Source organism: Nyctibius grandis, chromosome 27, assembly GCF_013368605.1.
Source record: "Nyctibius grandis isolate bNycGra1 chromosome 27, bNycGra1.pri, whole genome shotgun sequence".
In the NCBI taxonomy this organism is placed as follows: Eukaryota; Metazoa; Chordata; class Aves; order Nyctibiiformes; family Nyctibiidae; genus Nyctibius; species Nyctibius grandis.
This window is the reverse complement of record NC_090684.1, coordinates 2,562,156-2,587,138: the sequence shown is the minus strand read 5'-3', so window position 1 is coordinate 2,587,138 and position 24,983 is coordinate 2,562,156. Positions and strand designations below refer to the sequence as shown.

The following is a 24,983-nucleotide window of genomic DNA, read 5'->3' as shown; positions in this document are numbered from 1 at the left end:
GCTTGGTGCTGCTAGAGCCCCAGACAGTGCCGGAATCCTCTGTATTTCGGAGATCTCTGGGGCAAAGCAGCTCAGTTGTCCTAGTAAACCCTTTCTGTGCCCATTTGTTCCTTTTGTCACTCATCACACGTTCTGTCCATCAGTATTTCCAAGTCTCATCTGATTCCAGCTCATTTCTTTGTGCTAGAGGCAGCGGGGGGCAGGAAAGACGCTGCCTCAGTGGGAGCTGATGGTGTGGGGCTTCTTCCCCACGGCTCCGCTCCCTCTGCCCATCCTCTGCTGCTTCTTTACCTCCTTGCCTCCCAAGCATCCTCTCTCTATGCTTTTTTTTTTTTTTACTTTAAAAATTACCTTGAGCTCTTCTCTGCCTTTCAGGTACATTTTTGTGTGAGTTCAGTATTCCAGGCTTGGCCAGGAACTTGACAGCTTCCCCCACTGTGTATTTCTGTATGTGCCCTCCCCGTTGCTGCAGCGAAGGAGAGTTTAAAAGCACCATGTTTTGTTTGTTTTTTTCTCTCCTGCTGATTTCAGCCCGAGGGATTACGGAAACAACGCCCAGCTTCATGTATCCCTACGGGACCTCAAGCAGTCAGATGGTGCTCCGAGGGGTGGACCTCTTGCTGGAGTGCATTGCTTCAGGAGTGTACGTACCGCTTCCCGGGGTGGGGAGAGGGTGGCTGGTCCCCAGCAGTCTCCGGAGGGATGGCCTGGGTCCAAGATGCTGAATCGCCAGTGGAAATACCTCTGGCTGGGCAAAGGGATCGTTCCCTTCCTTTTAACTGCTGTTAACAATACTCTCATAACCTGCTTAAAGGATAAGAGTGAACAGGAGAGCTGAGTTTTGCAGCACTGGTCAGAGAAGCGGGTGTCTTTGGGTACTTGCTGTCCAAGGATAATTTCCCACCGATTTATCCTTCTACCTATTTGGGAAATCTCCTGGGTGCTCCTTACCGCACTGTATAAACTGCGGGTGAGGACGTTGGGGGTCCATGTGCCTGCAGAAGCGTCCTGGGCTCAGGGTCAGATTTGGCAGCACTCCTGGGGTGTGCTGCCTGCTGCTGCCCACACCCACTGCCAGACCAGCACTCTTCATCCCCAAGCACGAGGCGTGAGATGGACCCCACTCCTGACCAGCTGGTGATGCTCGGGGTCCCAGTTTTAGGGGCTGTGGTAGGAAGGAGGGTGGCTCAGTGGTTGGATCAGTCCTTCTCCCTGGGTGTGAGTGGTTCCAAGTGCAGGATTATCAACTGTTTTCTTAGGAGTAATTTTCTTGTCTTGCAAAAGCATTTATCTCCTCCCCTCTCCTTAGACCAGCACCAGACATCATGTGGTACAAGAAAGGAGGAGAGCTCCCAGCTGGCAAAACCAAGCTGGAAAACTTTAACAAGGCTCTTCGTATCTCCAACGTCTCCGAGGAAGACTCCGGGGAGTATTTCTGCTTGGCGTCGAACAAGATGGGCAGCATCCGCCACACGATCTCGGTGAGAGTGAAGGGTACGTCATCTTTACCTTGCCATCTTTTTTACCTTCGCAACCAGAAGCCGAGGGGACACGCACGGGAGGGGATGCTCTGATTTATTGGAGGGGGGAGTGGGGTCTTTCTGCGGGGGCTGTTTCCGTGCTGTATCCAGCCATACTTGCTTCTTGTCCAAAGTGACTTAAAAGCAGCGTGCGATGTGATCTCAGCTGGTGGAACTCGCCAGAGCTTCACCAGTATAAATGGTTGTGGTTTTGTGCAAAAGGGGAGGATCATGGCCAAAGAGGGGGGAAGAGGACTCTCCGCTCTCACTGCACCCCAGAAAGCCCACTCGAGAGGACGGTGTTTTCATGCCTTAGTTCAGCGGCATGCAGGCAGGGAGGGGGTTTTGGATGAGGTACTACTGCTGTGCCTCTAACTGGTGCGTTGGTGTATTTTAAAGCTGCTCCATACTGGTTGGATGAACCCCAAAACCTCATTCTGGCCCCTGGTGAGGATGGCAGGCTGGTGTGTCGTGCCAACGGGAACCCCAAGCCTGCGATTCAGTGGCTGGTGAACGGCGAGCCCATAGAAGGTGAGCAAGGAAGAATCTGTACCTGCTTTTTGCCTAGCCAAGGATCTCGTGGCTGACCATGAGAGCCAGAGCTGCTGTCGGGGTGCCAGGCACCCCACTGAGCGGTGTGCGTGGGCTCCGGCATGGCAGCACATAAACCACCTGCTTGCCTGAGACAAGGCCACTTGAACCGTGTCTTTGTAGGTACCATTGTCTGGTTTTATCTGGGCTGAGATGAAAAGATGCGTAATGACACTGAGAGTTGTGAATTTTAATTTGAAATTTAATTTAAGGAATGCTCTCTGTTTTGAAGCTTCTCCCCCCAACCCGAGTCGAGAGGTGGCTGGAGACACCGTTGTATTTCGAGACACCCAGATTGGCAGCAGCGCCGTGTACCAATGCAACGCGTCCAACGAGCACGGCTACCTTCTCGCCAATGCCTTTGTCAGTGTCCTGGGTAAGTACTTATGGAAGATGACCACCGTGTACTCAAGTTTTCCCTGCAAGAGTTCTCTCTTTGCTTTCCTCTTTGCTGTTTTGGCGCAGAAGTCCATTGCCATGGACCTGCAAAACCAGTCCCGTTGGCACTCAGATGTAAGCTGGTTCATGCAGCGAGGCTAGAAAGGGAAGGAGAGATGAGAGGGATGGAGAAGCTCTACTGAGCCTTGAAAGTGCCAACAAGGAAGAGTGAACACAAGAGAAGTCAGGATGGATGAACTGACTGATGGAAAGGGAGCAGCAGTCTGGAAACTGGTTTCTTTTCTTTCTCAATGGCTGTGATTTTTGTTGTGTGCAGACGTGCCTCCACGGATACTGGCCCCCCGCAATCAGCTCATCAAGGTGATTCAAAACAACAGGACCCGACTTGACTGCCCCTTCTTTGGCTCGCCGATCCCCACCCTGAGATGGTAAGAGCTGCAGCATGTCCCCTTCCAGCCCGGAGGGGTGGGAAGGGGAGGTTTCCTGCTCTTTCTTCCCTTACAATAGCGCTTTGTGGTGTTGTGAGGTTTAAGAACGGCCAGGGGAACACACTGGATGGAGGAAACTACAAGGCACATGAGAACGGGAGCTTGGAGATGAACATGGCTCGGAAGGAGGACCAGGGCATCTACACTTGCGTCGCTACCAACATCTTGGGTAAAGCGGAGGCCCAGGTTCGCCTGGAGGTCAAAGGTAGGGGCACGAAGGGCTCCAGGTCAAAACAGTCTCTTGGATCTTTTCAAACTTGCAGCAGAAATAATAATTTATGTTAAGGGAAGATTGGTTGTGAGCTCCAGCAGTCTGTCAGCGGGACAGGCACTGCGTAATTTGGAGCTAGAATCCAGAAAAAGGCAGAGATGCCCTTTTAATGTTGAAAAAACCCAAGTCTGTGGATATACTGAAGCTGCAGAAGGGCTTGGTGTGGATATTGAGCCGTGAGATGCTATAAGCATCGCAAGAAGAAATACCGTATATCAGGGTTAACTGATGGCAATAAAACATTTTCTGATCAAGTTTCCACTGGGCTTTTCCCTGTGCAGCAAAACTGATTGCTGACTCAGCAAACCAGGCATTTTTTAAAGGGTCAGCATGATTTAATGGCTTATTAAATTAATTTATTTGCAAGCATTTGCATCAGAGACAGTTCACTATAGCAAACTCGACAAACACTTGACGTGCATGCTCGTCTTTTCCAAGTACCACCGCTCTTCATCAAGTTCCTGAGCTAAGACCCAGCAGGCTGGTGCCTAACGCTTTCTTTCTGACTTCGTGCAGACCCAACAAGGATTGTGAGAGGACCAGAAGACCAGGTGGTGAAGAGGGGCTCCATGCCTCGCCTCCACTGCCGTATAAAGCACGACCCTACGCTGAAACTCACAGTGACCTGGCTGAAAGACGATGCACCCCTGTACATGGGAAACAGGTCTGTCTTCAACAGTTTCATGGGTTTTCTCTCCCAGGATTGTTGGACTTTTTACAGAATGTTTCAAGAGTCACCAGGGATAACATGGACAAACACCGAGTTCCCATCTAGGCAACATTTGCTGTTCTTGATCCTTTTAATGTCACTAGCTCCTCCCAACTGCCTAGCAATTAAAATTGACTTATCAGTAAATCAAGACTTTGACTATAGGTTTTATTTACAGATATTTTTAGGACATCTTGATAAAACAGGTGGGTTAATAACAAGCTACTTCAAAATTAATGTTTACCTGCTGTGAGTGTCACAGTTGTAATTTCCTTTCCATCGCTGACTCCCTTCTTGCAAAGTGAGATCTGACCACGGGACACAAGCCAGTCAGAGGTCAGATTGTTTTGCTAAAAGTGTGATTATTCCAGATACACACCAGAGCACATTCACCGATCCCTTAGGAAATGAAAAACTCAACACATCCTTAGCTGATAAAATCTTCAGACCAGAGATGTACTCCTGTTCTGTTTGGGCTTTTATATATATTTTATCAGAGGACAGTCAGACCTCAATCCTGCTGCCTAATGTGCAGTTGTGTGATTATCATTTTCATCCCTTTAAGGATGAAGAAAGAAGACGATGGCCTGACAATATATGGCGTGGCTGAAAAGGACCAAGGGGATTACACCTGCGTAGCCAGCACGGAGCTGGACAAGGACTCGGCTAAAGCGTACCTCACCGTGCTGGGTAAAGCTGTCCTCCCCATGTCCCGACACAGAGCTGAAAGTGCTTTATTTTGAGTACAACAGACTGACTTCAAGGTCAGACTGACAGGGTGATCTGTGGTCACAGAATTGTCCTCCAAAGCAGAGCTGCTCAGGGAGATGCTGGCAGAGCACTTGTTCTGCTGCTGCAGGACTCAGCAAGGACGTGCTGCCTCATCCCAGGCTCAGACAATGGCATTGAATTTGAGTCGAAGGAAACTTGCATTTGAGAGCAGAAAAAAAAAAAGGAGTAGTTATTACAAAGAGCTAAAAATATCCCAATGTGGATGTTGAAGCTCTGTGAGAACAGTCCTAAATTTGCAAGTGAATTTAATTGACTGTCAGGCTGCTGAGCAACGCTGGAAAGAAAGCCAGGGGTGAGCGAGCCGCTCCCAGCCTGGCAGCTCCCCTTTTCCATATGGGGAGGGACAAACCTAAACCCATTCCCCGTACCCATTTATGTACACCACGAGATCTACTCGCACAACACGGATTTATCAATCCCTGCTCTCGGCCACCTCAGACCTTGCTGACGTGCTGCATTCACGGGAGCGCCCCAACTGCTGGCACCGCTGGCAGAGACCCGCAGTGCCCTACAAAATGCAATATGAATCCCATATCCCTAATAATTTGACTGAGCTTGATTTATTTCCCTTCCTTTTCCCCTAATAGCTAATTAACACTACAGCAGGCTGATGTTTCCCCTTTGCTGTGTACTAGAAATACGAACAAAGGGGTGCAGAGCGTGCCTGGGGGTCTCTGGGGAAGGATGTACTTACGCTGGTCCCCAGGCAGAATGAGATCCTTCTGAAATCTGTAACTGTGTGTGTAACTTTATATTTGCCAGGTGCTCCTTTGGCCACCCAAGCTTAATGACTAAACTAACACCGTTAACAACCAATGTCTTACCTTGCAGCCATCCCTGCTAACCGTTTGAGAGAGTTACCTAAAGGTAATCATCACTAATTCATTGGGTTTATTTTATTTTGTAAATTGATTTTGTTTTGCCTTGCCAATAACGCCAACAGAAAATCTAGGTGTAGCGGTTGAAAAAGCTGGGAGCTGATGCTTCCAAGTCCTGTCCATGTTGTCCTTGAAAACCCATCCAGATGGCCGCGGGTAGAAAGGTCCTGTGCCACATCATTTCGTGTCCCACAGTGCCAATCCTTGAGGGCAAGAATCACTTTACCCATACCTGGAAATGGTGAGCTCTGACGGGGGAAAAAAAAAAATCACATTGAATCCCTTGACTTTTACCTGTAAAGAAGTTACTACTGTTACTGTTATAGCATGAGGTTCTGTGCGACCATGTGGGCTGTGACCAGGTAAAGAAACCAGAATTGTGCCCAGAGCATTTCTATATCTTCATTGAGGCTTTGTGTCCTCTCTGTTCTATTTGTTTGCATTTATTTTTTGGACAGCTGCGTGTAGTTTGTTGTGAGATCACACATCCCCCTGCTAAGCCACTGTATTGTGCTTCCACCACCAGATAACATCAGCAGTACAGGGAGCAGGTGGGGTTTCTAGGCAGGGCACGACTAGTACATGAGCACATTTGTATTTAACAAATTGTACTAGTCCACCAAGAGCTGCAGGGCGTGAATCGTGCCACAGAGCACGTGTCCTCCCACGGGTCTGGACTAAGACGGCCAGAGCTTCCCCTCCCGGGAGAAGCGATGGGAACTGGGACTCCCAGCTCCTGGGACAATCCCAGCCTCATTTGTCTCGTTACTTGGCCAACAGAACGACCCGACCGGCCCCGTGACTTGGAGCTGACAGACCTGGCCGAGCGGAGCGTGCGGCTGACGTGGATTCCCGGCGATGACAATAACAGCCCCATCACAGGTCAGTGCCGGACCCTCTGCCCCGTATCCCTCCCGCTTTCTTCTGCACGGTGGAGAGAAAACTTTCCCTGTGAGCTGAGCCCTTAACCCCACCTCTCCATCCTCTCCCCCAGACTACATCGTCCAGTTTGAGGAGGACCGGTTCCAACCTGGCATGTGGCATAACCACTCCAGGTACCCCGGGAGCGTCAACTCGGCCGTCCTGAGCCTCTCTCCTTACGTCAACTACCAGTTTCGGGTGATAGCGGTGAATGACGTGGGCAGCAGCCTGCCCAGCGTGCCATCCGAACGATACCAGACCAACGGGGCACGTGAGTACTGTCCGCCCGGTCCCTCTCGCCGCGGTGACTTGATGTTGCTCTTAGCATGTGGCCACCGCTCTCCATGTAGACTCTTCCCTCATGGTGTATGATCACAGCTCCTATAACAGAAACAGATTTACACAGGTGAGGGAATGAGTTGGTCCATGCGTGTGCTGGGGTGTAATTTTATATATCACATCCTCAAGCCTCTGACTGATACTCTGCAGCGCAGCAAAACTCAAAGATCTACGCAAAGATCGCTCCAGCAGAATCTGTTGAAGGACAGCCCAGTTTCACCTCACAGAGAAGCTTTCTAACGAAAGTCTTTCATCCTTTCTGACCACAGGAAGCTCAGAGTCTCTTGGAAAATTAGACTCAAGTGTGAACTGTCCACAACCAAAAGGCATTTTGTTCCAAAATTGCTAATTCATTGGCCATGGCTAGAACTGGCCAGGAGCCCAGATCGATGCAAGAGTAAAGTGTGCTCCAGTCCACGACCAAGACTCGGGTCTTCACTTTGTGTGCCCAGTGCTCCGTACGTTGTAGAATACTTGGGAAAATTCATATGAGGAATTCACAGGAAGCTTAGTAGTTTTGCTGCATTTCGTAACTCAACCATTGCAGAGATACTTGTGCAATATCTACTGGCATCTAGTGTCAGCTTTCGACATTGCTCTTCTTGTTTCAGATTTCAAAAGTGTCAGACTCGGCTCCTGGGGTTGCTTCACAATGGCTGTCTTTCAAAGATTTAGGACATTTTGGAAGAAAAAAAATAAAAAAAAGAGGCTCCTAAATAAATGGCCTGGTTTTCAAGAGTGCTGAGAGCCTCATGTTCCATTAACCTGAATGGGAACTTCTGGAAAAATCAGGCCATTAACTTCTGTCTTGGAAGGACTTTTGGCTTGCACAGTAAAGGGTTTTTAACCACTCAAATGGTCATTTTTTGACATTATAAACTGCCTTTTTTTTTTTTTTTCCCCTAATGTGAATTTCAGGTCCTGAAATTAACCCAACGGGAGTTCAAGGTGCAGGGACCCAAAAAAACAACATGGAGATAACCTGGATGGTGAGTTCTTTGACGCTTGACAGCCACCCAGCATCTTACCATTACGGTCACACATACCAAGATAAACTCAGAGCCTCTGGCAACGTGTGATACACCACACAGAATACTATAACCTTAGAGATAATAAAGAAAATAAAAAGCAGAAGATGCATCTACAAGAGAGACCATTGTCAGTGCCTAGAAGGAGGTTTGTGATAAAAAAAATAATTACATTGAAGCCAAAGAAAAGATGCCGGATCACAGATAGAGGTTAGGGAGGATGCCCAGCCTGATTCCTCAAGCAGTACCTAGGGCTTCCAGAGCGGCTCTTTTCTGCATGGACCAGCAGGTGTCATCCATAAATAAGCCAGCAGCTGTAAGGAGGGTAGAAATTGCACTGGGAGTGTGGACTGGAGTAGAAGGATATGGTTCTTGGTCCTACCTTGGGTCTGGAGGACAAAGACTAGGTACGTCTCTCTCTGGGGACAAAAGTATTGACCTCCTTTGAGAGTCGCTGATGGAGCATGAAATAAGAACCAGCTGCTGAACAGAACTTTCTGGAGCTCTGTGGTGGCAGAGAAATACAGTGGCTCTTCCTCCTTCTCACTTTCTTTTTCTGTTTTGGTCCATTTAAGCCTCTGAATGCAACTCAAGCTTATGGGCCCAACCTCAGGTACATCGTGAGATGGAGGCGAAGGGACACCCGAGGCAGCTGGTACAATGAGACAGTGAGGACACCAAGGCATGTTGTCTGGAACACGCCCATCTACGTACCCTACGAGATCAAAGTGCAGGCGGAGAACGACTTTGGTAGAGCACCGGAGCCTGACACGGTCATCGGCTACTCAGGGGAAGATTGTGAGTACTTTCTGAGCCAGAGATCGTAAGTGTTTCAGAAGGGCAAGATCCCACCCAAGGTCAGTGGGCTGGCACCTGTGCCCAGGACATGTTCATAGCACTGCTTGATTTGGCACAAGAATCCAGTACCAGGCACTGGCAGAAATAGGCTTGGCCATCAGGTTCTGTTCTGGGCTCTGCCTGCACAACCCAAGTCACTTAGCATCTCCGTTGCTCTCTGTAAGACCCAGAGATAACACTTAGAGTGTGGAAGACAGCAAGATTTCATTTAAGATGAGCTCTGGCTGCATTCCAATAAACCACATTAAATTTTTTTGCCCCCAACATCTGTGGAGCACCGAGTTCATCTCAGGTGAGGGGTGCTACGAGTGGCCAAAAGGGCCTTGGTTCATCCTGGACTGGGTTCTTGTGCCTCTCTGACAAGGCCTCAGCTAAGCCCCAGCTTGGGCTCCTCTTTGCAACACACCATTGGCTCAGCTTATCCTTCTTTAAAACTCTCCACCTGGTCACGCAGAACTTGTTTAACTCTCTTTTCACGTTCTCTCTGGGCTAGTGGTATCACCTTCTGTGCCTGTAGCATCAAGACTCTGAGACACAATTATCCTTATCCTGTCAGGATAATGTGGTTTGCTGCCATCAACTTTATTTTTAAAGAAATATGTATTAATTCCTCGAACTGCAGCATCAGTGGGGGTCCCTGGCTGCGTGACTTTAGCATTACCAAGAAGTAAGGTAGATCTGGCAGCTCACCATCCAGGACTCTGGGCTTGAAGTCAAGGGGACACAATCAGGGCACAAGGAATTTCAAGAAAATCTGCAGTCTTGGTGCTGAGATAGCACACATGACACATCCTCCGACCGGGCATCCTCTCCCAGAGGAGACAGGGCAATGGGAAGGAAAATGGGCAGAAAGGGTGGGAGTCAGGGTGGAAGCAAAGCTGGACCTAGCTGAGGGAGGCGAGCCAGAGCCCTTCCTCGCTAACGTCATCTCTTCCAGCAGTGTGTAGGAAGCCCTGCTATTAACTGGATCACGAGTACTCTTGTGATAGCTGGTGGAGTGAAACATGGTGGGTTTTTTTCTCCTTTCCTGTGGAAGTAATGCTTGAAAAACAATTGTCAGCTTTTTAAGCATGCACATGTATGGGAGAAAGCGAGGGGGACAGAGGTAAGTGATGCTCTGCTGTGTATTTGCAGGGTTGTAGGGTCTGCTCACCCCAAACAAGGGCAGCCAGGAAGCTGAGAGTTGGCTTGTTGCTCCTGTTTTATGTTACTAGTTTGGAAATCCTCAGAAATTCAGTTTAAGGAGGGAGAAAAGGAGGTGATTATCCCCATGAAAACGCTGCTGGCAGATGGGGCTGGCCGGGGTGGCAGCAGACGGCAGAGCCAGCACGCGGGGCTGCTGCTCCCCGGTTTGCAGCAGCCCCTCAATGCTTATGGCAAGGGGGGGCAGGAGGGGTGTCTGTCCGTCTGTCTGATCTCCAGGGTACCAGTGGGCACCTAACGCACGCTCTGCTTTACCCCTGAACGCTCAGATCCCAAGGCTGCGCCCACGGATGTTAGGATAAGAGTTTTAAACAGCACTGCCATTGCTCTGACCTGGACCCGGGTGCACCTGGACACCATCCAGGGACAGCTCAAGGAGTACAGAGTGAGCAAAACCAAACCTCTTCGGCACTGACTATTAACACAGCTAACCTTCTCACAAGGCGAGGTGGCCCCGGTGATGGAGCTGCCTGCGATGGGGATGACAGAAAACTCTCCTCTGGCCATCAGGACCCTTTTGCCATGGGTGGGTGCAGAGCAGAGGGGCTGAGCTCTCAGCTCTGGAGCAGCACCAGAGACGAAGGGCCTTGGTTTGCTCTTTGTGGTGCCTGGACGGGGCTGGGGACATCTCCCATTACTCCCCCAGGGCTCGGTGCTGGGCTGGCCCTTCCCGGTGCCCGGCTGCAGGATCCGGGGTGCTCAGACAAAGCAAGTGGGGCTGCCCTTGTGCACTCAGAGAGGGACTCGGGGTGGTCCTGTCCATGCAGAGAGGTGTCTCCTGGCTATAGAGCTGCCCAGACCCATGGGCTGGCTGGCTCTGGGGGGAATGACCTCAGATAGGTACAAACAGGCTCGTTTTTGTGTCATCCCCAAAGTACCTACACCGCCTTTTAATGAACACCAACCCCTGCAAAGCCTAAACCCAGCGGTTCGTACTAACTGGCAACTAAAGACAGCGTGGATCCTGTTCGGTTATTTACTGCTAAGGTAAAACACCAGCGTTTCTGTACAGAGGACAGACCCTGTTCAAAACAAGCAGAAGTCTGGAGAGAGCCCCTTCTATCAGAGTTTAAGATGCTACCAAAATCACATGTCCTGCAGTTAGACCATTTCAAATCCAATAACCCACTGGGCACGAAGCAAGCTCCCTGGGCACTGCCTTCGCTTTTTCTGCCTCTCCTCTGTCATTCTGGTCTGTTTTCTGAATGAATCTTATTTCTGCATGAAATAAGATTTACAGTCAGGGCTTCGAATGGGAGACTTTCCAAGTTCAGGCTTCCTTTTGTGCCTGGACACGTCCCACCTTGCCTTGTACACTGCTACGGTACTACTCCAGGTAGGAAGGGAGAGTCAATTGATGCCTAGTGCTCAGGAACCAGAAACAGCTCCTTGTAGTCTGAGCTTTGCTGGTTTTGCTCCGTGACCTTTGGGAAGCACTTAACCCCGTGCTCAGCCTCTTCCTCGGGTAACACCACTGACCCGCCTCGCTGCGGGGACGTGGAGCTTCATTAACTGCTCTAAAAGGCTCCTGCAGCTGAGAGCTGCTCTTTGGAAAGGCAAAGTTTTTGCTATGCTTTGTTAATGAAAAAAAAACCATTTAAATGGGAAAAGCTTCACTTGCCATGCCTGTTTCTTGAAGGCCTATTTCTGGAGAGACAGTAGTTTGCTGAAGAACCTGTGGGTCTCCAAAAAACGGCAGTATGTGAGTTTTCCTGGAGACCGAAACCGGGGCATAGTGTCCCGGCTGTTTCCTTACAGCAACTACAAGCTTGAAATGGTTGTAACCAACGGGCGAGGAGATGGGCCCCGCAGTGAAGTTAAGGAGTTCCCCACACCAGAAGGAGGTACGTTCCCGGGGGGGCTGCGCAGGCACCCGTCCCTCGGGTATGGGCTGGGAGAGGTTGGGGTGGTTCAGCTCCGCGGAGCAGCCCGGGAGCTGCTGGGGAGATGTGCTAGGGACAGGTTTTAGCTGAGCCTGGGCAGCATCTCCTGAGCAGTGTCACTGTCACACGGCACGGCTGGATGCCTGCCTCACCGCCGGGCAGGTGACATCTCTGCAGCTACACCCAGAGCTAACGCCTGGCACCGTCTCATCGATCTAAAAATAAAAAATATCCCCTTCAGGTGCTTTGAACACATCAGCAAGCAGCTCTTAGGCTGAACCAGAGCAATGTTTGCAAAGCGCTCTCCGAGGCGCAGCTCCGTGCCCTTGCTTTGCTGCCTGACCTGCCAATGTCACCGCGCCGCCCCGTGCTGCGCGGCGGTGAAAAGGGAGTGAATATATTCACCCTGCTCAGTAAAAGGCAGTAAAATCTTTGCAAGACCTGAGTCCTTTTGTTCTGAAAGGATGTCACTGATACCCCCGTCAGGCTTTTAAGGCGAGAGCACCTCATTCTTCTGTTTAAAGCGCTTGTGTCAAGGATGAACTTGAGATTTTAATTTTCTTGCTGTCACAGGAGCTATTTATAGATACGCCAGTACCTTTGTGTTGGAGCTGCACTTTCAGGGGCTGGCAATGAATCTTCCTGTAGCACAGATGTTTCTGGCACAGTATGTTACAAAAACACAAGAGGAGAAAATAGTAAAGGCTGGAAACAAATCCTCTCTCGACTAACCCAAAATCCTATGGGGTCTTCCTCTTTCTCTTCCACTTCATCCTGTTCATGTACAAGAACAGCATCTCTCAGCCCCGTCTCTTTCTTCCTTAACATTTCCTTGGATGCTGTCACCATTTTCTAAGGATTTTCAATTGACCAGCCAGAATTAAGCTTGTTTAAAAAGAAAGGACTCTGTTCCAGCAGGGCGGTTTTGCAGGCAGGTGCATTTTGAGTGAGCTGCTTACCTGCGTGCTCGAGGCACGGAGCATCTAGGGTAGCTATATATATATATAAAATATATATATATATATATACACACACACATTTGGGGTAGCTATATATGCATCTGGGGTAGCTATATCCATTTAGGGTAGCTATATATGCATTGGGCATAGCTATATGCATACGTGGGCAGCATTGATTGAATCAATTATAGCAGCTTATACTCTTGTCATAAGTAAACTGCTGATTTGTTTTTCCCTATACCACTAAGCAATTTTATTGACTATATATTGATGTTTAGGAGATTGAATGATATTCTGCAAAACGTCTGTTTAAAAAAAAAAAATCACTAATCTCTCAGATCAGAGAGCCAAGTTCTCTCCCCAGTCAAGACACCGCAATTATGAGTAAACCAGGAGAATAATTTAATTGAAGAATGTGTAACGCTTTCCTTCCTTTACTAGCTTTGACTAAGCAGTCATAAAAGCAGCCATTCCCCAGGGTAAGGACCACTGTATTCGTGCACCAGCTCCCTGTTGCAGGTCTCTAGACATTAATAACCCAAAGATGCTTTGCAATAAGAGAAGCTGCTCTACTATTTCTCGCCATTCCAAGAGAGAAATAGATGAGGTGTAAATGTTGGGGCTGGGTGGGGGCTGTAAACAAGACCAGTAAAGTCTGTGTACGACATGCAGAAGTGGGACTTGAACGGTGTCACAGCTCTGCTTCACAGCTGTAGCATCTTTTGCGGGTGCCTCACCGAGCTACGTGCTGGAGGGCAGCGGTACCCAGCGAGCGCGGTGCCGCCGGGGCTGGGGCTGCATGCAGAGCTGCTCTGGTTTCTTCTCCCTGCACACACGCTGCTGAAAACCCGGGGCTGGCGCATGGTTTCTGGCACAGATTCTTGTTCAATCGGTTTCTGACCTTTAGCGCGTGTGTGTTATATGTGTGTGTGTGTGTGTTTACGAGTGTCTTGAGTGTATCGGTCAGCCTGCGATGTGTACAGTATTGTGAGGTATGTTATCTTGTATGTTTTTTCTTCTTTCCCCCTCTTCCTGCTCCCGTCCTCCTCCCAAGTGCCCAGCTCCCCCAGGTATCTAAGAATCCGACAGCCAAACCTGGAAAGCATCAATCTGGAGTGGGATCATCCAGAGCATCCCAATGGAGTCCTCACAGGATACAACCTTAGATATCAAGCCTGTACGTTCCACATGTTATCTTCTTAGTGATAATTAAGTCATTAAATATTTTTCTTGCTGCTAATTACCTCCTCACCTAGCACAGAAAGCTCTCCGTAAGGAACTGGAGGCTTTCATCACAAGATGAGTTGGAGAGGAGTCCTGGAGTGGTGCTGGGCAGCTGCAGTTAACCAGGGAGGGCTGTGGTTGCTCAGCAGCTCTCCAGACTTGACCATGGAAGGGAAATAAGTTTGATCTTCAATTTAGAAAGCCCTTTAAGCGCAGTCTGAGTAGTTTACCTTCTCACTCAACCACAAGCTCCCAGCTGTATAAGAGATGCTGCCTAGAGTGCAGAGCCCAGCACGATGCCTGGGGCAGTACAGCCTTCTCCGAGCCCCTGGCACTTGTGCTATGCCTTTCCTTGACCAATACAACCCTGAATGTCCCCGCTAGCGTGTCCCCCAGCTAGTAAGTCACCAGCCACCCTAGATGAAGTGTATTTAACAGCAGCTATAGCTCTGAGCCTGCGTGGCCCCACACCGACTGCAGGTTGGGTTCTGGGGTGAGGTGACGAGGTAGATGATAGCACAGCGTATTTCTGAAACAAGGCTGAAGCCACCATGACCTGCCTTTCCCTCCCCAGTTAACGGATCCAAAACGGGCCGAACCCTGGTAGAGAACTTCTCTCCCAATCAGACAAGGTTCACCCTGCAGAGGACAGACCCCATCTCGCGCTATCGCTTCTTCCTGCGCGCACGGACCCAGGTGGGAGAAGGAGAAACCTTAGTGGAGGAGTCTCCAGCCTTGCTGAACGAAGGTATGTGCAGCAGCAACAGCTTCTCGCTTTGCTGAGGGGTTGGGGGTGGGTGATGGTACATGTATCATCAGCCAAAACCTGCAGGTCAGAGAATCGGGTGGTCCACAGAGCAACCAGTACAAGACAGTAACTGGTGCACAGCTGCCACCTGCTGCAGAGGTAGACAGATGACTGACCAGTACCATGGCAGAAATGCTACAGAGGTGACTGGGGGACTGTCCTGTGCTCTTGGGAACCATCTTGCTGACCCCCAAGTGATTAGTGTGCCTCACGTGCCCCGGAGCAGGAGGGCATCTTGCTGTCACCTTGCAAAAGGTGGAGCTCTGTACGAGCTGAATAAAGGGCAGATGTGGGTGATTTTTATGTGGCTCAAAGGGGCTGCAGCAGCTGAATCCTCCAGGCAGTGAACCCCAGCCAGGGGCTACGGTGCCACTTCCCTGTCACCCCATACCCAGCAGCTGACCTGACCCTCCAAAGCGAAGCCCCAACTCCCAGACTCATAACAAGATAAAATGCCCATTGTGGGAACATTCATCAAACTAAGTGAAAGTTCAGGAGCCCTGAGGGAACGCAGGGAGACAAAAGCTGGCTCTTTCCTTCCTTTAGCATTTGCTAAAAGACCTGTGATTTGGTTAGCGCTCTGATTTAATGGGGTTTTTGTCTCCTTTCCTCCATCTCCCCCTCCCCAACTAATGGCTCTGAGTAGGAAAAGTAATTCCTACTGCTGACCCAGTGGAAATGAAATGCTTCCTGACACCTCCGAGGTGGGCTCCAGCACGGCTAATTGACGTGACAGGATGGGAGATGGGGCTGCATATGTTATGGGAAAAAAAATCAGCTAATTTACACCCTGGCAAACAGGAGAGGGGGCATGTCATTGCTTTAAAAAGGGGCTTTGCTGAACAAACAGGGATCAGATTGGAGTTGTTGGTGGTGACAGTCAATAGTTGTAGTTGTTTCACCTACATTTGCTTACTGGGTTTGTTTCGATGTGCTGATAATGGTGACTGTTAGGAGAGCAGAGCTAAATTACAGCCCTAACCAGCTGCTGGGGTATGTTGCTTAACTGATTTGTATCGGGAACTAGCAGGTACAGCGTACAGCAGCGTGACAAGGTAAGGGTCCCTGTCCCCGGGGTCGGGGATGCGGACGGGCGGTGGCACCCAGTGCTCCCCGGCTGCCCCTGCCCAAGGGACGAGCTGCTGCCACTTAGCAAAAGGACAAAGCGTTGGCCCTTAAGCAGCAAGAAAAATTAAAGAGTGAAATCGTGGTCTGAAGTTACAGAAATATGGCAAAGTTTGACCACGAAACACCAGACCCTGAGGTACAACACGACATAGGCGAGTTCTGCCAATGACAGGCACGTGAGTACGATTAGCAGCTCCAAGTGCCCCCTTTGATATGAAGGTACCTGCTGTAAAGCTACGTGAAAGATGAGTTTGGAATTAAAAAAAAAAAGCAGATTAAGAAAATTAACCCCATTAATGCATTCAGAGGTTGTTTTCTGCTTGCCACACTCACTCACCTGAGAAGTTTAACTAAAATACATCTCTGATGTTCTGCACCACGGGCTCCGACCCACGCAAGGCAGGACTAGCACTGATGTCAGAATTACACTAGAAAAAAAACAAGGTAAAATTCAGCTATTAGATACAAGCACCTGCTTAAGCACTTCACTTAATCAACACCACAGGCATCTCTGCTGCGGCGCTGGTGCGTGTTTAACCGGCACATCCCTGCCCTCTCTGCCCTGTGCAAGTGGCTCTGGTGCACAGGAGGGTGACGGGTTGTAGCTAATGCATTTATTCCCTCTCTCTCAACTCTCTGGTGACTGTGTGCAAGTGGTCCCGAGTCTCTTGTTGGTGTGTGCTGGTTGTTTTATATATTCCTCTGTTTTCTCTTCCCTTCTCTTCTATGCTCTCTTCGTATTCCCCTCCCTATCCTTGGCGCTGCCCTCTGAAGCCACGCCAACCCCAGGTACCGTACCAGCCGGAGGAGGTAACAGGAATGGGGCAACACTCACTCCACGCTCGCTCGGTGTGCTGGCAATTAAGCATGCACTCCATTAACCCTTTCAATGGGAAGGTGAAGTGGCAGGAGCCTAAATTGGACATATGAAACAACAACAGGCAAAATGAAGCCCCACAGGGACTAGGGCAGGCTCCGTGGTGGGGTCTGCAAAGATTAAAATACCTCTGAGCGGGGCTTAACAGCCTCCCAGATGCCTAATGACAGCCAAACCCACCAAACACGGCAGCTGCCACAGACTGTACAAGCAAAAATAAGAGTCAAGTTGCCCTATTAAAGAGGTTTTTAATCCCGGGTCTGCACAAAGCTCTCTCCCTTTTGAAGCCTCAACATGCCCCGCACAACACAACAAAACGTTTACCAGCCCTCCCTGACTCGGTGGTGCCCACCCTGCAGTATTTACACTGCATTTTTACACCCAGGAGCCTGCAGTATTGCTGCTGGAGCAGCTTCCCCCCCTTGGCCACGCAGGTCTGTGTTGCAGCACACGGGCACCACAAGCCACACACCTCCCCACGGTTCTTTTAGGGCTGCCAGGGCTTCCGTACAGGAGAATCCTTTTGTTTGAGGTGCCCATTGAAAGGGTTAAGGACGTTTGTGCCACAGCTGTGCATGTCTGCATGCGAGGCTATTGCTGGCTTTGCCCTCGATTGATTGTGAATTTCTACAGCAGCATTGAAGCAGAGAGAAACCTTTTCTTGTAACGGGGGGAAGCCTCTCTACCTGCTTTCAAGGAAACCCAAATCCTCAGTTACCCAGAGCCAACCCTGCAGTGTCCAAAGCATAAGCACAACTTCTGTTGCCCAGAGAAGGACGCCCACCTCTTACGAACGCTGCAGACATGACTTTGCCCCTGCTTTGAGCCAATATTTCAGCCGTGGGGACAACCCTGTGAGCAGGGCTCAGAAGGGGGCTGGCAGCAGTGCTGGGGAGCGCAGCCAGCCAAAACACACCCCAAAACGCTGCAGAAAAGCTTTTGGTCTGGAGCAACAGCACTCATTGCCCCGCGCCAAGGGCTCTGTAAGAGGTCGTGCTTTGCCTTTGCTGGACACGGCCCCAGGCCTCCCAAGGAGGAACAGCTTCTTAGGGAAGGCTCTTCCCAAGGAATACAAGTGCAGGACCTGCTCTCTGCACCTGTAGGTTTTGCTTTCCTACCTCATCGATGTTTCTCCTCCTTTTATTTTGTTGCGGTGATGTATCTCTACCCAATATTCTTTTGTGTTTTTTTTTTTCCTTTCTGAATAGATGCCAATCTTCTTCTTACTATATTTTCTCTTCCTAAAAAAAAAAGGGGGTAACAGATTGGTCTGCTTTGGGTAGTGGGAAACTGACCGTGGACATAACCTTTTGGCTTAGAGGATCTCTATCCTCCAAGTCAGGGAGGGCTGTTTTGCTGCGTAGCTCATACTTTGGCCAGGGTTTAGCTTATCCACGAGAATCTGGATTCTCTTTGTAGCTCAGGATCACCTTCTTCAAGTACTTTTCTACTCGCAGCGGATATTGCTGAACTTTGAAAACACAGTGTGATCTCTTTATCCTTCCAGCATCGTATCATTTCAGGCATAATTTCTTATACCACTAGAAGCCATTTAAAGGATAACTCTACAAGAACAGAGCCCACTGGTCCCCCCACCCCTCTATTTTTTTACCTTCTGCTAGGAGAAATAGCAAAGAGAAAAGAGCTGAAAGAGGTCTTAAGAGTCAGTAACTGGAGTAGTAGGTCGTTAAGTGCTAACTCAGCCACAGCTTCCTCACCATGCTGCACTTGAGCAGGAGAAATCAAGGCATAGCAAGATCCAGCACACATCTTTGTCTTGCTCTTGAGCTGGATGTCATTTCTCGTTAGGACACGGGGCGGGTGCGGGAGCTGTTACACAAGTCGAGCTGCGTTTGTCCCGAGAGGCTGTTTCTGTTCTACCAAGTACAGGGTTCACGTGAAATACTGCTTGACCTTTCTCGGGAGATTCGTCTCCGCTCAGTGACCTAGATTTTGTAGATTTTTATGGATTCGCAGTGAAAACTGTCTTAAAATGCTCTTTGCCATGGGCTGCTGGCACTAAAATATATAAAAAGGTCTTTTTTTTTTTTTTCCAGGGGTAACCTTAGGTACACAGGGCCGTAGCTGTTCTGTATGTGTATGAGAAACGGGACCAGCTTGATGAAATCAGTCAAGTGCAAGGACTTTCCCTTAGGAAAGGCTTTACTTTTCCTAAGCCAGACCTGGACAAAGGGAGAGGTGATCTGGGAAAAGAGGGGACATCTAAAAAGGGCTCTTATTTATGCTATGAATGAGGAAAAAAAAATCAGAACTGGATCCCATACTGCCCATGTGTATGGGAAAACTGCATCAGGGATGATAAAGAGCATCGGTCTTAGACTTTAAGGGAAAAAAACATTGATTTTTCTCTGTTCCCTACTTGTCTCTCCACAATTATGAATCAGAAGAGAAAGATCCTATTGTTCGTTTTAGAAATGGACGGCAGTAGAAACGGAGAGAACTGCTGACCCCTGTCTTTTAGAGGCTGCTCAATCGCTCCTTTCTATTCTTGAGTTTCTTATAGCTATTAGATTTGGAACACTTTATCTTTACCATAAAGACTTTACAATTTCCTTCTGTTGCTAAAAATTGGGAGAGGGAGAGAAGAAAAAAGAAAATGTATTTGGCTAATCGTCAAAAATTCATGAAAAATTAATCAAATTTCTCCAAGCCTAATTATTTTGTAGACACACCCAAGGGAAAGCTGTTGCTACAGCCTAACAACACATTAAAAGCACCTTTAAATAATTAAAGAGCCGTATGAATGTGTATTGTTTCCTGTATTTTGCAAAAAAACCATGCAACTACTCCCTGAACTGCTACACTAGTCGGAGCAGGACTCGAGTCCCTCCCTTAAGAGGTTCCCTCTTTAAATATCCCTCTTTTGCTTTTATGATTCTTCCTCAGGTTTTTTTTTTTCCCTAATCTGAGCCTCACACAGTTTTTGTGTAAGGTTTGGGCTCCTTTTTACTGCTCCATTCGTGGTCCGAGGAGCCAAGCTGCAGCGAAGAGCACGGCCCTCCTGCTGCAAGCATCTCTCATTACTTCGGCTATTAATTGCTCTAGCCAGACTGCTGCATCCCCTGGCCATTAGCACAGCATCTCTCCTCCCCCCCCCCCGTGCCCCTCGGTCTCCATTACCTGAACATTTAATGCATCTTGCAGACAGCAAAAGCAATCTCTGCCTTGCAAAGATGATGGGGGCTGTTAATGAGCTGAATGGTCGTTTAGATGTTTCCAGGAATGGGAGCAAGAGGATGGGAATTGCTATCACTGGCTTTGGGTTTCCTGGGTGCTCTGGGGCAATTTCAAGCCCGTGTCTTTAGACACGCTGGTTTTTCAGGGTGCTGCTCTGCCCTGCATCTGAAAAAGGGGCCGCCCCATCTCTGTGCCATCTCCTGCTTTCAGAGAGTGGGGAATTTATCTCCCCTCATGTGAACGCCAGATGCTCGGTCCTGTACCTAAACTTGAGGGAACTGTTGTCAAAGCCTTTGAGGGAACCTCACGTTGGCAATGGAGAAAAATAAATTCAGCTACTCTGCAAAGCTCAGAAACGTTTTCCCTGATGAAATACTGCAACCACATTTTTAGAATGATGTGGGTGATTGCTAGATTTTTTCAGAACGAGCAGTTCTGGACATGCCAGCCTGGTCCTCACCCCCGTCCCCCCTTTTTGCTGCCAGGAGCAGTGATCTGTCACTCCCTAATTAGCCCCGACGTGGTGGGCAGCGAGCAGGGGACCCCAGGCACCCCGGGGAAGGGCTACGGCTGCTCCCCCATGCCAGGGTGCCCTTTTCTTTGGGGGACACCAGAGCGCTCTGATCTCTGTCCAAGCCTGCCTTTATCCCCCCCAGACTGAAATCAGCTCTCATTAGGGGATGGATTTCAAAGCCTAGAAAATGCCCCTTATCTTCTCTCCCCCAAATCTCCCAGCTGAGCTTTTCTCCCGCATACGTTTCATATTCAAACACAAATGAGGCCGTAGCTTTGAATCCCGGGGCAGCTTAGGACCAGATCCCCCCACGGCCTGGGAGCCCTCCCACCGCCCGGTCCCATCCTGCAGCACGGTGCTGCCCATAGACGCTCTCCCCATCCTCCCCTCTCTGAACTATTGCTTTCCGGACTCACCTGATCCCACATTTTGACCTGTTCCTAGTCCTGCCAGGATCATTTTTATCCCGTGTGCCAACACCTCCCGCCTCGATCTCATGCAGGGACCCGCTCGGGAGCACGCCCGCGTTATCCTGATGCGATGTGATAGCCCTGCTCTCGGGGATCACTTCCACTGGAGCGGTGTGGGGGCAAATCCTGCCTGGCATCACTGAGCCACCCAGCTCCGACCAACACAGGAGGGGTCAACGCGGCATCCAGGAGGGTCTTGGCACCGCAGCTTCACCTGCGTGGGTGTGTATCTGTGTGTAATACATAAAGACGATACCCTACGCGAGGGACAGCAAAGCTTTGACTTATCCCAGATAATCTCTTCCCATCGAGGGTCTAGAGGAGCATTAAAGCTGAATCTCCCCTTCTGTCAGAGCCCTTACAGCAGGGCGAGGTGGTGCAGACAGCCCGCGAAGGTGCTGGGCTGGAGAGGCATGGGGCAGAGATATGGACCAGACCTGGGGGGTTGTGCTAGGTTTTCCACCAGCTCCTGCCTTTCAGGAAGTTTCTTTGTGCCTTGTGGGGTCCTGTTTGCCTTAGAGAGGAGCCAGGGAGTCACAGGGGAGATGCTGAGCCTGCATTAGCTAATAACTCGTGTCTACGGCGCTGAGCGCATGCATCGTAAACCTACCAAGGAGCTGCAGCTTAATCGGGTTAATGGTGACATTAACCTGGTGACACTAATCTCTCAACCTTCCAAAAAACCCGCTATGAATCAGCAAAGATGGATGTTAACACTTCCCAACCCAAGAAAGGCTTTTGTAACTTAGAGCCTCAGGACACAGCAAAGCCCCTGATGAGTAACGGGGTGAAAGCAAGGCAGAACAGCAAGACCCCAGCACCCCGATTGCTGTGGCAATTGCTACCCAACAAACACCCGAGGACAAAGCTGTGCCATTTCCCACCCACGCTGGGTCCCCTCCCTGTCACCACCCCCCTTCTCTCCCCCAGCCCCTCGCCTGGCCGTGGGGCAGCGATCGGCTGGGCAAGGCGGGTGCTCGGCTTTGGTGGCTGCGCTGCTGCATGGGGCTGGCTGTGACACGGTGTTGGCACGGTGCTGCTCTCTGGGCACACCTCGGGGTGGGCTGGTGGTCTGGGGAACGTGCCGGTAACTGCGGTTTTATTGCAGCTGCGGTCAGTAGGGAGATGGACTGAGTGACCTACTGCTCTTCTCTGCTTTGGGCTCTCGGGGAGGGTTGAGGTTTAGGGGTTGGCCCTCCTTGGGGATGGAGGTGGTGAAGAAGAAAGCCCTGGCTTGGTTCTGGGATGCCTTTTAAAGTGATTTCCTAGAGCTATTCTTGTTTGTGGGTGATATTTATTTAAAGGCGCTGGTTTCATTTGCCTAACAGGGATTTGTAATCCCTTAATCTACAGTAAGAGTAAGCAAATATAATTTAATGCGAGCATCGCAGGGTAAAGCTCCGCTCATTCACCTTAGGTAGTTCAAGCAGCATTTCAGCTGCGTTTTCTGCTGGCGGGTTTTCAGGCCCCAGCCAATGCGCTCCCCTCGGGTGGTGCTCAGGACCCTCCCAACCTCCCAAAGGGGCACATTTACCCCTTGGCTCTGGAAATACAGCACAGGTGAGATGTGGCCGGGGATATTTAGAAAACAAATTGCTCAGACTTTCCCCCTGGACAGCTTGGGGTGTGCAACCCCTTTGTCCTAATTTAAATGGAAATTGGGAGGGGTAGTGATGGCAAAGCACCATCCATCACTCATACACGAGCTAAAATCCACGTTAATGCTAAAGCCGCTCCATGACCAGGCTGCAGTGTTAGTACAGAGACGAGCCAGGAAGGGAACAGCTAAGAAGCTGCAGGCTGAATTAGCAGCTCAAAAATGCTGGAGGTGTAGTCCAGGGGCTGCTGCATTAATGTAATTGTGGCTTGCCTGGCCCACGACAAATGGGATTATTATGTTTTCTTAAGAGATAAATCCTGTTCCTTATTTCAGGGAGCCCTGAGTGCTCTCAGCGCAGCTCTGGGTGGGGCGATGATGGAGCTGCCCTGTGCATCCCCAGACCCCCCCCACTTTCCTCCTCCGGTGCACTCCGTGCGATTTAAGCCCTGGGTGGCGAGGGGCACCGGTGGCAGAGCAGAGGCAAAAGAGAAGCAGGTCCTTCAGCCCTGAGAAAGGGATCAAACCTGGGTGTGCAGGAGCAGCTTGCCGGGGGCAGCCCCCCGCTTGCTGCCCCTCTTCACCCCCAGCATCGCTCCCTGCCCCTCGGCCGGCGCATCGCCGTCCCCGCACGCAGGTGGGGAAGGGAAAAGCGGTTCAGCCTCGTGTTTCCCGGTGCTGTTTGCTGCCTGCCTCCCTCCCCGGTCCCCCGCCTCCGTGCTGTGCTGCTCTGCTTCCTCTCGTGTGCCTGCGCGTCCGGCCGTCAGGGATGGCGAGGGCAAGCCCCGAGGAGACATCACCTCATCTGAAAAGCCAGTGTTTCCCTCTCCCAGCTGCAACTGGGCTGCCTCCAACTACAATCGGTCTAACCAGTACTACAACCACCCCAACTACTACCACCACCACCACTGACACAACTACCACAACTACCGACACAACTACCACCGCCGCAACTACTGACACAACTACCACCACCACCACCACAGCTGCCACCCCAGCCGCCACCACCGTCGCAAGCACTACAGCAGCTATAGAGAGGGCTCCGGCAGCCACCACAAAGCAGGAGTTGGGTACTGCGCTTTCCTTTTCCTCTAACCCCTCTAACCCTACCGGGACCTTCCCCACATCTTGCTCAGAGCAAGGATTAATAACGGGCACAGGCAAAATTTAAGACATCCCCCGCTCTGGGAACGGCTTTGCGAGGAGCCAGAGGTGGCACAGGCTCAGGAATCGAGGGGCACAAGTGGCTCCCGGCAACTTGGGGGTCTCCGTGCCACCCTCCTGGTCTCAATCTCAGGGATAACACAGCCCTCCCCGGGGTGTCGCGATGCTGAATTAGCATCAGTCTTCGGGAAGGAGGTGGAAGACCCTACAAAAGCTCTCAAAAGTATTATCGTGTATCTTATTGCCGTTACAAAGGGGCTCTATTATAGAAAACATCACTTCAGATTTAGCACATCAGCTGTTAGCTACGAGACCTGTCATCATTTATACACGTCTTTTGGTTTATGCTACTGCTCTTTGCGATGTAACCTCGCCATAGCCATAGGAGAGCCGGGGGAGTGTTTAGGTTACAACACGCAGGTGTGTGCCAGGTATTTATGGGGTCGAGATAAACCTCTCACGCGATCAGCTAGAACGGGATGGGCAAACTCTGTTTTGGTGGAGGCGTATTCCCTACCATGTGTTTTACTGATAGATAGATGTATCTCTCCGAGCCTTGTTTTTAAAAATGCTGCTATAAAGGTCTCTATAGTTAATAAATAATTATGGATACTTAAATGTAGGTTATTAAAAAAAAGGAAAATAGTAGCAAAAGGGAACGCAACCAAAAGAATTCAGTTACGTAGCTCATAGGATACACTCAAAGCTACAGAACTCCTTGTTAACTCTTCATAAAGAGGGAAAGGAGATAATAGTAATGAATATCAAAGTTGACACCCATTTAATTCAAGGAATTTGATTAAAGCAGCTCAGACCCTTTTCTTTATATTCTCGCATAAGATTAGCTCAGGCTAAACAAAACCCACCAAAATCACACGCCGGGAGGACCAGCCTCCCCCGATACTCCGCAGTTAAACACATCTGCGAATCAGTAGCACGTGTCCTGCTCTGCACTAATTTGCTTAGTAAAGATGCAAACCTGAGCTGAGAAATGGCAATTTGTGTTCCAGCTTGTGGCACCACACACCTCCCCGGCCAGAGAAGCCTTACGCTGTGCAAGGCGAAGGGAAGCGTACAGGGAGCTGCGCTGCCAAAGCAAAATCAGCTTAAAAACTGGTGCGAGAACTACAGCTGCAGCTTCGTCGCTATATTGAGGTCTTAGTA

The 24,983-nt window shown here is 50.0% G+C and overlaps 1 protein-coding gene across 1 annotated transcript in view; it reads left to right on the top strand.

The window, feature by feature from the left end:
* Positions 1–24,983, top strand: part of NFASC (neurofascin) — an 83,110-nt gene that overhangs the window by 43,824 nt on the left and 14,303 nt on the right. Inside the window, exons 9-27 of the mRNA XM_068419465.1 lie at positions 532–643; positions 1,310–1,494; positions 1,920–2,051; positions 2,344–2,487; positions 2,827–2,938; positions 3,037–3,203; positions 3,786–3,933; positions 4,544–4,668; positions 5,602–5,637; positions 6,429–6,530; positions 6,643–6,840; positions 7,827–7,897; positions 8,512–8,734; positions 10,267–10,382; positions 11,637–11,841; positions 13,894–14,016; positions 14,638–14,811; positions 16,774–16,788; positions 23,489–23,725. Coding sequence (XP_068275566.1) covers positions 532–643; positions 1,310–1,494; positions 1,920–2,051; positions 2,344–2,487; positions 2,827–2,938; positions 3,037–3,203; positions 3,786–3,933; positions 4,544–4,668; positions 5,602–5,637; positions 6,429–6,530; positions 6,643–6,840; positions 7,827–7,897; positions 8,512–8,734; positions 10,267–10,382; positions 11,637–11,841; positions 13,894–14,016; positions 14,638–14,811; positions 16,774–16,788; positions 23,489–23,725 — 2,625 coding nt within the window. The remainder of the gene's footprint in view (positions 1–531; positions 644–1,309; positions 1,495–1,919; positions 2,052–2,343; positions 2,488–2,826; positions 2,939–3,036; positions 3,204–3,785; positions 3,934–4,543; positions 4,669–5,601; positions 5,638–6,428; positions 6,531–6,642; positions 6,841–7,826; positions 7,898–8,511; positions 8,735–10,266; positions 10,383–11,636; positions 11,842–13,893; positions 14,017–14,637; positions 14,812–16,773; positions 16,789–23,488; positions 23,726–24,983) is intronic.